A 13349-nucleotide genomic window follows, 5' to 3' on the forward strand; every position below is an offset into this window, starting at 1 on the left:
TATAAAGGACTTGAGAGGAAACTGGGTTCGGATCACCTCACTTTAACTTAGAGCTGGACACAAGAGCGAGTGAAGATGAGATCTGAACCACCCGATTAATCAGCTACACCACCACCACCGGCGATCACCACCACGACCACCACCAACACGCCGCCGGCAAGGAGAGAGAAAGAGAGAGATCGGACGCCGAGGAGAGAGAGAAGAAGAAGAGAGACGCGCGGAAGAGAGGAGAGAAGAGAGAGGAGAAAAGAGAAAGACGGCGGCGCAAGGATGAGAGCTCGACGGCTAGGGTTTCCAGTTCTCCGGGAATCTCTGCAGAGCTCCGCCTCGATTTGTGAATAGGACAAAAAGAAGGTGGCTGCAATCCTTTTTATAAGGATGGGGAGGAGAGACCTAGGTTTTCTAGCTAATCGGGCCGTAGAGAAGCCCGATCCCATGGAAAAAATGTTGGGCCCGGGATAGGGATGTTACATTCTTGGCCTTTAAAAGGGTATCCCCATACGTAGAAGTTTTCACACATCATCCATTTACCGCCGCTCAACAGATATATTCCATTCGTGAAAAGATGGAGAATGCCATGTTCGCCGATTAATTAATCGGGTATGATATTTAGGCTTTCTCGTGTATATGCGAATAAATAATATGTTTGCATTAGCAAATACAATGAAATATCCTGTCACAGTTGGAAAAGGAGTTGCTATTGATTAAGGGTTCGAGACTGGTCACACCAATTTTTTTTTTTTTTTTTTTTTTTTTAGGTTTAATTAATTTTTTTTGTCTTTAATGAAAGGTCGTAGGAACATATTTCGCCATCGTCTTCTTCTTCTCTCTTCTTTGACCTAATATTTTTCTGAGCATCATGTCGACGGCAGCGATCCTTTTTACTCTGATTTCATTTGTTTTCATCACTTTCTTCTTATTTTATAGATAAATTCATCGAATAACTTGTGAAAGTACATAGAAAGTGAAAGAAAAGATGATCTCTTTTTCCAAAAGATCGGAGTTTTTTCGAACATGGAAATGTAACGTGCTTCTACGCCGGGGAATCTGCCGATCGACCGCATCTACGCCTGCGGAATCTGCCGACCACACCTACGCCTGCGGAATCTGCGGCGTTGACAGCGTTTTCGAACATGGGATCAGAAACGTAACGTTACTTCCTTTTATTTTTATATATATTTGTTATAGAAAAATATACTGCAAAAGCCTTCACCAGCGAGCTCATCACCTTCTTGGTCTTTAAAAGGATATCTCCATACGTAGAAGTTTTCACACATCATCCATCTACACAGATATAAGCCATCATGACTGGGTGGTTCACCGAACTCGAAGACGTCCTGTACTCCATAGTGGAATATATCCCACTAGTCGGCACCGTGTACTCTCTAGAGCGAGCCATCATCGCATATACCACGGAGGATTGGAAGCGATATTGGCAGTCCGTCGGCAACTTCGTCGAAAGCTCCGTCCGCGATGTCATTCTCTTAAAAGACATCGCCGAACCCATCCCAGTCATCCTTTTACACACAATGGCCGAGTCATTCACCGACAAAATGCTTGAGCTCTACCATCACGAGCCCAAAAAGCCTGAGATCGAAATCACCAAAGACTTGGATAAACGAAGCGGACATGTACTCATCGCCGAGTCCTCACAAGGCAAGTTCGAGAGTGAAGTCTTCGGAGGCAAAGCCAAGGGTGTGCACCACTTTTACGGTGCTGTGTTCATTGGTAAGCTCACTAACCCCGACTATGCTCCAAACGGCGAGAAGATCCGGCTTGATATCCCTCAGGGATTGTACGACGGGGCACCAGTCACCTTCTCGTGGAAATGGACTCAAGCCTGGGATGGATCAAAGAATTCACCTTCAGCCACGTATGGTCGTATTAAATTGATTGCCGGCACACCCACAGGGTTCGAATTGTCCAGCCGAAAGGGTCTTGCCGGATGGGAAGGTTATAACTTTTGGGGTCATGTAAACTCCAGGGACCAAATCACAGCTACAACCGCTATCAGTGGTAACGAAACTCAGATTGTCTTCGAAAGGCTGCCCGAAACTTGATTTCAGCATTCGAAGTTGATAGAGTTACAGAACCGAACCGACACGTCTCGAACCAAACCAATTTTCCAAACCGAAATACACTACGTAATTGTTTCTTTTCTGCATTTTGTTTCAGTTGATAATAAGAAGAGAGTAGGACTTCCTTGTATATAGGAAACCATCTCCTCCACTTTCCCTTAATTCCCATGTTCAAAGGAGTTATGACTCCACTTTGTTTCTGTATCTTCTCTATTTAAATGAATGAAAAAGCCAAAAAGAGGCAATCTTAATTGTCCAAAAGTGAAAGTTTTATTGTTTTTCTTTTTCTTTGATAACCGTGGAGATTCCAGGCGGTAAGTCCACCCTAATCTCCACGAAGCCTTCCATGTAAAGTTTTATTGTTCTTACTCTGTTCTAAAGCTTTGAAAAAGTTCATAGCTATCAGAAGTATACAAGCACATGAGCGAGACCGTCTAATAAATACTTTATCGTTGCTTTTTTCATATTCAGTACTTGAAAAATGCTAATAGATAGACAACATATTTTTCTGTTGTTTATTTAGATTTAGCTTTTATCTTTATTAGTTTTGTAATATCATTATATTAATAAAAATTTGGTCGGTTTGGATCCTCTAGTAAAGATATAAAGTTAGGTTTTCTTTTTTAATTTGGATCTGTACAACTCCTTCTGCCTTGACAAAGACGAGAAAATAAGTTGTTGGTGAAGCTTTGGCCTCTCTAGTATATAAGTTTGAGATTCAGGTGGAATTAGCTACTAGCATCTGAAGCCTGCGTATCTAAGTGCGTGAAGATTTTTTCATCGGTATGAGTTATGTTTTCTTATGCTGGGCTCTGGTTTGATTTTGATGGACTGTGTATTTGTTTTTAGTAGGTCAGGTAGAGAATGAGAGCAGCAGAAGAAGTTTCGAGTGGTTATGATGTTGAGTTAAGAGACACAGCTGTGGTGTCTGACATTAGAGAGGCCCTTGCATCTGCTCAAAGTGTGAGTTCTTGCTGCTTATTCATTTGTATATATATATATATATATATCTTTTCAAAGTATAGTCTTTTGCTAATTCAAGAAGGATACCCACAAGTATACTGAGCTTGTTCAATTAATCAACATTCAAAACAAATATGATGTTGATGCTCTGGCACAGCAAGAGGTGTGTCTTTTGACAATCGAATCTTTCCTTTAAATTTGTTAATCTTGTTAAGACATAAAATCTTCGCTCTTATCCGCTTTGCAGACACTCCTGAAATTTCTTTCACGCTCTGTTACTTGTTTAGATGAAGTTCACCATGAACAGCTTCTTATTCGTGTAAGTTTTTCTTTTAAAATAAATATTTAGAGTTGAATTCACACATTATACCTCTGACTTTTACTATGGTCTTTAGATTCTTGGAATGAGAATTTGGGATCACGATCCTAATGTAGTATATGCACTACTAAACCTAATCATATCACTGGTACACAAACACAGCTCGCCTCATGTCAGACAGATATTTATCTATATTATCTACTAAACAGTTTGTTTTTTTTTTTTTTTTGCTTTTGTTCCATCGCTAGGCCACTACTAGTGGAAAGTATCTGAATTGTTGTTTGGAGATGCTCATATATAATTTACTCTCGCAACCCCGCATACTCAACCATAAGATGAGGGAAGTTCTTTCCTCGGTATACGCAGCTCTTCACGAGATTTCTTATTTAGTTCCCCATGCTCCCTCTCAATTACCTTCCATACTCGTCAAGAGAATGCCTAACATATACAACAAAGGCCATGTAAGTTCTTTTAAAAAAATGTAGAAAAATGTAGTAACAGCGAGCCTATACCTGCAGTGGTTGACAACTATTTAATCTGTCTTGCGGTTTCAGGGCTTAGTGACATATGTGGATACCTCGTTGAAGTTGGAGAACAGCTCAATCGGAAAGGTTGTCGGCGACCGGATCCTTAGGGTGATAATGCAGAGGTTGCTAGATCTCGATGTAAGTGGACTGAAACTGTTACAAGTATAGAATATAGCCACTAAGTACGTGCTATGCTTCCGAATGAGATCAATCCTAGATGTTCCTCTCTTCCAGTCACAGCTTACACCACTGGAGTCGGTTTTTTCTCACACACTAAACCCGTTGAAGGTAACTTTCACTATCATAGCGCAGTGAGCTTGCACTAACTTTTTGCGTGTGTGTGAATAGGAGTGCAATCCATATGTAGTTTCTGAGTTCCTTAAACAAGCAAAAGCTGGTGGTCTTTTCATTGTCTCGGAAGCCTTCCTTTTCGATGACCTACCTGATTCTGAGCCCTCTCGTGCTTTTGGTGGTTTCTTCACCTTCGACCCGTGCTTGTTGAAAATCTCTAACAGGTCCACTCACTATCTTTACTCATTTTTTTTGGTTGCCCAGGCTTGAGCATATTTAAAGCAAATTCTAGTGCATACCTTGAGATGTGTTTGAAATCATTCTTTTTGTTTTGAATTTGATGATGTGAAAGTAGTTGAATTACATAAATTTTTACTCTCTTCTTCACCCGTTTGCTTGTCAAATCATGAAGCTTTATCTCTCCGAACATTATATACTGGTCAATGGTGAAAAAGACTTATGACGAAGATGATGAGGATGAAGTCATAGTGTATGGAGACACAGACAGTGAGGACTGTGATGATGACGTTGTTCTTGATAACGAGGTGAGCAAGATGTCTATAACTCCTAAACACTCATTTATGCGTGAAACATGGAGACTCTTGAATATGCCTTCTAGAATTAGACCATCAACAAGTCCTCGTTAATCCATCTGAACATGGTGCAGGGTTCTTGATTAATATTTTTCCAATATCTGGAATATTAACTCATTGTTTGAGTTTTCAAGTTGTTTTTTTTTGTGTGTGGGCTTAGCTTCACAAAACCTTAAAATCGGTTCATTGAGTTCTATAAATCTCAATAGACACAACTAGCACACGTAAATATCATTTGCCATATATTTTTCTCAATTATATAGGGGTTATTGGTTTAAGAATTTTAAAGAAGTTAAAAAAATTTGAAAATCCATTGTTATTAATTTATGGAGTCATAAAATCTTACAAAAATTTATTGTTATTGGTTAAGAACTTTTAATATTCCATTCAAATCCCCTATATATTAATCCTGGAATATTACAACATGTTTTGTAGCCAATTGTCATCACTAGGATAATTCTCAGAAATCCTTAGAAAAATATGTTGGTCCATATACATCCCCTATATATTAATCCTGGAATATTACAACATGTTTTGTAGCCAATTGTCATCACTAGGATAATTCTCAGAAATCCTTAGAAAAATATGTTGGTCCATATACATATATATTATACTTTTTATTAAACTAATTATCATATTAATTAGTAGTCTTAAATTCTTTCTTTAAATAAAAGATACGTAAGTTTATTTCCTTAAATAAAAACTACGAAATTACCTAATATGATTAACGTATATATGATAATTAATGATTACAAATCAAAAATATTTGATAAAAAAATTTGTATCCTCTACATTTTATTTTAATTAATATTATAAAAAATCACTTAAACATATTTAAAAAATAGATTTTTTATATATGTTATATTTTGAATTTTTTAAAACGTCTATAAACTACCAAAAATTGTAAGATGTTATTAAGATGATATTTTTTAGAACGGAACCTGATCCGAAACGAAATATTTTGAATATCAAATATATCGATACCAGATTTATATACTTAAATATATTAATCATTTTTAGAATTTAATATCTAAAAGAATATAAAAATATATAAAATGTTATTAAGTTGTCCAAAATACTTGAAAATATTTACAAATAGTTAAAAATACATGATTAAAATAGTTAAATGATATTCAAAATACCAATACTTCAAATATCTATTGATTTCTTATCCGAATATTGAAGCTAACCAAATTTTATGTTAAGTTTAAGTATTTTAGCTCGCATTATACACATTTATATGCTATAAATAATTTTTTATTTTTATATTTTGAGAAATTTAAAGTATATACAATTTTTTTTTTTAAATAAATGAGTTATCTGAGTTCAAATCCAAACCGAACCCGCAGATCCGAACCGGATCAAACTCACAAAAAATCGAAACATAACTGGACCGAACCAAACCAAACTGAACTAAATGGTATCCGAATGTCCACCCCAAATCAAATGTAAAAAAATTCTTGATAACAAGATACATTCTAATTGTAATATTTCAATACAACATATTTTAAAAAACTCATCCCGCGCATGGCGCGGGTTATCATCTAGTCCTTTGTTATTCAAGATGTTTAGTTGTATTAATTTGTGATTGTATTAAAAATTTGTTATTGGAAGGTAATTTCTTTTTTTTTTTTTACTCATTATACTAAACTTTAAAAATATCGTGTATATTCATATGATTTTTCAAATCTATGTAATAAAAATATACATACAAGTAAGTAATATTAGTTAGTGGTAATTTGTTTTAGGATTGGTGCGTATACATATCAGTTTTGCATTCGATTATTTATGGAAACAAAATTATTACTGATTGGTTTGTTTGAGTTTGGACTACGGTCAAAATTGTTAACATGTTGAGTTACCACAGATGATTGATCTAAATATAATATTACCGTAAGATATTTTAAACTCTAGTCAAACAGTGTAATAGTTTGCATAGTACAAGCATCAATACCATTAAAACATGATAATTACTGAATTATACCCTTAATGAATATTTTAAATTTTTCAAAAATTTCCTTAATGATATGAACAAACTAAAAAATTCATTAATGGCATTATGGTCTTTCGATTTTGTGGGCCTATTTCAACATTTAGATGGACTTGCTAACTAATTAAACGGGTTATGTTTTTGTATAATCAAATTCAAATTCCATAAACTTTTTAATATCAATACCACAAATTAAAGTCTGCAATAATTTTAATAAGTTGATATTAGAGATTGAATTTCTACACGAGGATGAGACTTAGTCAAAAATATTATTGGCCAGTTTATATGTTTAGCAATATTTTATATAAATTATAAATCTTTAAAATTATATAATAGCCCAAGTAAATATTTCGGATAAACCAATGTTTTGAAAACCGACCCGGACACTGAACCGGACGATTTACCGGGTTACTGGATCATTGAGTCGACCGCAGGTAAACCGCGGGTGAACCGCAGATTAATAAATAAATTATTTTTATTATATAATAATATATTAGCTAATAAAATAAAATAAAAATAAAAATATATAAAACTAAAGTTACTACTTTCTAAATATCTTTAAAACATAAAATAATAATTTGGATATGTATATATTTTATGTTTAATAAACATTTAGAATACTTAACTTAACTTTTTATATTTTTATTTTCATTTGATATACAACTAAAAAAAAATTATCTACTGGTTCAACCGGTGGTTCAACCGGTACCGGGTTTTGGGTTTTTAGTTGGTTTGAGCGGGTTTTTGCGGGTTTTTAAATTTTGGGTTTTTTACAAAACCCAACCCGAATTTTTTTTCGGTCACCGGGTTTTCCGGTTCAACCGCGGGTCCGGGTCGGATTTCAAAACACTGGATAAAACCATTATTTAATTTATTTACAAACATAAAATGGTTGTGACGCATTTTAAATTTCGTCATACTGTACACACTTTAACAAACCCGCATAATTGAGACTTGATCATGTCACAGTTTATATAATTAAAACGAAGAATTATCAATCTTTATATTGAAAAAACAACAAAAAAATACCCGCCCTTTTAAGGGCGGGTCAGAATCTAGTCTATACTATTAAAGCAGATGCATGTTTGTGAATCTACTCCTAAGTTTTCAAAGAAATTACAAAACTTCCCATGCATTCTTTTTAAATGGTTTTGGATAAATTAAAGCCCAACAAATTAGAAAGTTCATTTGATAGTCATGTCCAATTAAACAAAAAAATCTCAATAATTTCAACAATTTATCCATCGAAAATTTTAAGCCTATTTCGTCATAAAAATAAATTTTGGTTTTTCTAATATCATTTTTCGAATAGTACAAAAATATCAAATTACAAAAATTAAAAATCTAATAGTTTTAAAAGTTTTATGTATAATTTAAATGTATATAATAATTTAATTTTAAAAATATTATCAGATTTCTATGGGCTTTAACAGGTCAATAATGGTTAGATCATAGGTTAATGATAATATTTTGGATTTATCAGATTTTTAATTAACGAATTTTCATTAAATTTAAACCGTATTATATACTGATTATCGGGTTTATCAATTCAACTGCGGGTCTGTGTCGGATATGAAAACACTGAATATCTATTTTTAACATAAATTTGTAAATAAAAATTTTTAAAATATTACTCAATACCAACTAATATTTTTACTCAAAACCAAATCCGCGCTTTTAAAAGCGCGGATCAAAATCTAGTCTATACTATTAAAACAGAAGACCTTTTTTTGAAGAACCCTTCTGTTTCAACAATATTTACAGATCATTGCCACTGAAATATTTAAAACCTATAGTTTTTATTTAATTCTATATTTCTAAATTTCTTTTTATTCAAACAGCAGGAAATCATACATTTAATTAACAGAAACACTTAACAGTTTTTATTATTTACCTAAATCTTAGGATCTTTATTTACCTTAAATAAAAATATATATGATCACTTATCTATCTAACGATTGTTTTGTATTTTCTTTTAATATATATTTTTGCTTAGCTATTTTTAAACACTGCCATTGCATTTAAATCTTAAATACATAATATTTAAACAATTTTAGTCATTCTAACGATTGTTTCTCTATTTTCCTTAAATGACTATATATATATATATATATATATATATAGCTATAATTGATTTACTCATTAGTCACGCTAACAAATAAAATGTTGTTAACAAATTTTATTCACTGAGTATATAGCTTTCTTTTTTATAGTGAGGATATATTTTTTTTTTAACAAACTGATGATATTTCCTAATATCTAATGATCCAAATATTGATAAATATAAATAAGCTTATTCTACCATATAGCAAGCATTTTTCATTTATTACGCTACCAACCAAAATTCTATTAACAAATTTATTCCCTGAATATATATATTCCTTAACAGTCTATTCTATTAAAACACAAGTATGACCAATTGATGAATTTTTTGTCCAACTATTATTCTTTTTATTTAAGAGTTTTTTTATTCTTTTACTGTAATTAACTTCCATCTTAATTCCATGATTTTCGGATTCATTTTCCTCAAATAATTATTAGTAAACAGTTATATTTTAATTCCTTAATTCTAGGAAACCACTTCTTGATTAATTATTTTCTGATCGTGTTTTGATATTAACACTTGATAATAACATAGGCAAATATAATAAATATATTGGTTCACAGTTTATGTAAGATTGCTTTCTTTTGACTAAGGTTCTGCTGCATTTATTGTATTATTTTGTAAATATATTTTCCAAAAAAATTGTTCGGGTTTTGGTGTTGGTTGGATTTAATATTGGTTTTCAGATATAACATTTTAAAAACCGTCTGAGTATATAGATCATGTCTACAGAGTATGTACCGGATGACTTTACAGGCCACCAGATTTTTGGAACGGGTGAACCACGGGTTAATAAATTAATTAATTAATTTTACTATAGTAATATATTAGCTATGAAAATAATTATATAGAAATTAAAGTTAAATATTATCTAAATTTCTTATAAAACATAAAATAATAGTTTGGATATGTACATATTTTATGTTTAAAAAATAATTTGAAAAAACTTAACTTTAGTTTATAAATTATTATTTTCATTTGACATACAAGATAGTTTAGATTATTGATTTATTTTTAAGAAGTTAAGATTTATGACATACAAAAAATATCAAGATTTATCTATTAGTTTAAGATTTATCTATTTTTAAGAAGTTAAGATTTGACATACAAAAAATCATAAATATTTATCTATTAGTTTAACCAGTGCTTCGATTGGTAATCGGGTTCCAGACTTTAGTGATTTTTCGCGGGTTTTCTTGGGTTTTTAAATATTGATTTTTTCACAAAATCCAAACCGATTTATCTTGAGCCATCCGATTTACCGGTTCAACCGCAGGTCCGGATCAGGTATCAAAACACCAAGGATGGAATTTTGATTTTTGGGTAGATTCCGATTCTGGTTTTTTAGATACAAAATATTTTTGACTAATTATGTTAGGTAACTATTAAGAAAAATTATGTTCCAAACTTTAGGAATAAAATTTAAAAATAATTTTTGAAAAGTATATGGACATGTGTATAGTTATGCAATTTAACATATTTAGTATAGTTATCAAAATTAAATTAATAATTAATTATAAATATATTAAAATTAAAATATAAAAATTATTTTTTTAAAAAATAAAAGAAAAATATATCCGCCCTTAAAAATATATCCACACTAAAAAAATATTTTGTAACCATAAATATATTTTGAAAATTTCCAAATAAAAAACTCAAGATATTTTTAAATTGTGATTCTTTGAGTTTCGAAAAAATATTCATATAAACTTATTCAGTTTAGCGGGTTTTAAATAGGTTATTCAATTAAAATATTTATTAAATTTATTAAACGTGATTTTATCTAAAGTTAGTGAAAACTATATTAACCCACTTAGACACACATATTTAACAGAATACATTAAATTTGTATTTTTTCAAACATTTTTCAAAAATTTTGTTCGGTTTTCGGTGCGGGCTGGTTTGAAATTGATTTTCAGATGTAACACTTTAAGAACAGTCAGAGTATAAAGACTAAATCTAATTGAGTATGAGACTTTGATTTTGGATCGATTCTGAATCAAGTTTTCTGAGTACGAATATTCTTGACTAATTATATTAGATAACTATTTAGAAAATATAATATGTTGCAAACTTTAGAAATAAAATTAAAAATAATTTCTGAAATACATATGGAACAAGTGTATAGTTATGCAACTTGACATATTTAATATAGCTACAAAAAATTATGCTAAATTAAATTAATATTAAACACAAATCTGATTAAAAAACTGCAAATACAGAAATTAAATTTCTTAAATAAAATTTATGACAAAAAATATGCCCGCCCTCTGAAAGGGCGGGTCAGAATCTAGTTCTCCATTAAGACTGACCAAATAAGTCGATAAAGTATATAAAAAGCATACACATACAAACTCAAAAACTAGAATCTATATTATTAAAGTTGAAGTACAAAATGGAGATGTTTGGAAACAAAGAGAGTATTTTTAATGAAATGTGTTTGGAACCAGGTTTAGTTACATTCCATATTGTCGTAAATCAAGAGATACTACTAGGGGTGTCAAAATGGGTCATGATCCATGGGTTGACCCAACCCAAATTGACCCATTAACCCAAATGAATTGTTTATTTTTGATCCAATGGGTTGATGGGTTAACAAGTTAATGGGTTAACAGGTTAATGGTTTAACAAGTTAATGGGTTAACAAGTTAAATAGGTCTATTGGGTTGGGTCAACTCTAACCCATTTGGTTTTTAATTAAAAAAAAAGGTCAAAATCACAAAACACATTTTCCACAAAAAAACGGAAAATATAATTTCCCGCCAAAACCGAAAATGCAATTTCCCACCAAAATCGTAAAAAAAAACAATTTCCCGCCAAAACCGGAAAAACGCAATTTCCCGGTAAATTCGGAAAACATAATTTCCCGTCAAAACTGGAAAAACGCAATTTCTCGCCAAAACCGGAAAACGCAATTTCTCGTCTAAACCGGCAAATGCAATTTCCCGCCAAAACCGGAAAAACACAATTTCCCGCCAAAACCGGAAAATGTAATTTCCCGCCAAAATCGGAAAAACGCAATTTCCCGTTAAAACCGGAAAAACGCATTTTTCCGCCAAAACCGAAAAAAACGCAACTTCCCGCCAAAACCGGAAAACACAATTTCCCGTCAAAATCGGCAAAACGCAATTTTCCTGTCAAAACCGAAAAACGTAATTTCCCGCCAAAATCGGCAAAACGCAATTTTCCGCAAAAACCGGAAAAATAAAATTTTAATTTGATTAACTTGGTCTTAAACTTAACTTATGTCTCAATTCGATCTATTTGGTATTAACTTAAAAATGGTTCATTATAAAGATGTTGGGTTCATGGGTCAACCATTAATCCATCTGATCCATTTAATTTAATGGGTCATGGATCAACTCAACCCATGTAATAAACAGGTTGGGTTGATCCATGACCCATTAATAGTTAATCCATTTGGGTTATGGGTTGGATTGACCCATTTGACCCATTTTGACACCCCTAGATACTACCCACTTATTCCTAATTTCGTGGCCCATTTAAATATGTACAATTAGAATTTTTAAGAAGTACTTGCTTCCCACGTCCATGGAATTCTGCACACAACATCTCTCCAAATCTCTTTTAAATCTTCCAAATCTCCTTAATTAATTATCTAAAATAGCAACAAAAATATAACAATAATGATATTACAATCCAAAATTATATTAAAAAGTATTTAATATAATTCAGTTATTAGCCTTTTTGAAAATTTTGTTTACTAAATGTTTGCACCATATCTTTTCAAAAAATCTTTCATATTATTAATTATTTGAAATCATTTATTAAATGAAACCTCAAAATAAAATCAAGTTAAAATAAAAAATGATTAAATCAACAAAATCATAATACGGGTCTGAATTATCTCAACTCCTTAAAAAATAGTTTCAATTAAAAGAAAAACTAAATCACATAAATTAAATTTAATAAAATTATAGAAAATATTTTGAAATGCACAAATGAATTTTTGAATACAAGAGTCTCGAAGATATAAATTATTTTATTTAAATTAAAAAAAAAATCATAATACGGGTCTGAATCAAGTTAAAATAACAAATGATTAAATCAACAAAATCATAATACGGGTCTGAATTATCTCAACTCCTTAAAAAATAGTTTCTTTTAAAATAAAAACTAAATCACATAAATTAAATTTAATAAAATTATAGAAAATGTTTTGAAACGCACAGATAAATTTTTCAATACAAGAGTGTTGAAGATATAAAATATTTTATTTAAATTAATAAAATCATACTACGGGTCTGAATCAAGTTGAAATAAAAAATGATTAAATCAAAAAAATCATAATACGGGTCTGAACTATCTAACTCCTTAAAAAATAGTTTCATTTAAAATAAAACTAAATCACATAAACTAAATTTAATAAAATTATAGAAAATGTTTTTAAATGCACAAATGAATTTTTCAATACAAGAGTGTTGAAGATATAAAATATTTTATTTAAATTAAAAAAAATCAGT

General features: G+C 31.0%; 1 protein-coding gene and 1 pseudogene across 3 annotated transcripts; both read left to right on the forward strand.

The window, feature by feature from the left end:
- The first annotated feature begins 512 nt into the window (after window positions 1-512).
- On the forward strand, window positions 513-2339 carry LOC108840728 (iso-A82775C biosynthesis cluster protein B-like). Of its 3 annotated transcripts, none has more exons than XM_056990178.1 (2): window positions 513-600; window positions 928-2339. In XM_056990178.1, the coding sequence occupies exon 2, from the start codon at window positions 1305-1307 to the stop codon at window positions 2058-2060; it is 756 nt and encodes a 251-aa protein (XP_056846158.1). In that variant the 5' UTR covers window positions 513-600; window positions 928-1304; the 3' UTR covers window positions 2061-2339. The 3 variants fall into 3 exon arrangements, with proteins under 3 accessions (XP_056846158.1, XP_018469056.2, XP_018469055.2); XM_018613554.2 differs by lacking the exon at window positions 513-600 and having other exon boundaries at window positions 709-1147; window positions 1293-2339; XM_018613553.2 differs by lacking the exon at window positions 513-600 and having other exon boundaries at window positions 710-1147; window positions 1247-2339.
- Window positions 2340-2560: 221 nt separating this feature from the next.
- LOC108841233 (uncharacterized) lies at window positions 2561-4834 on the forward strand (annotated as a pseudogene).
- The last annotated feature ends 8515 nt before the right edge of the window (window positions 4835-13349 follow it).

Source organism: Raphanus sativus, chromosome 7 (genome assembly GCF_000801105.2).
Source record: "Raphanus sativus cultivar WK10039 chromosome 7, ASM80110v3, whole genome shotgun sequence".
Classification (NCBI taxonomy): Eukaryota; Viridiplantae; Streptophyta; class Magnoliopsida; order Brassicales; family Brassicaceae; genus Raphanus; species Raphanus sativus.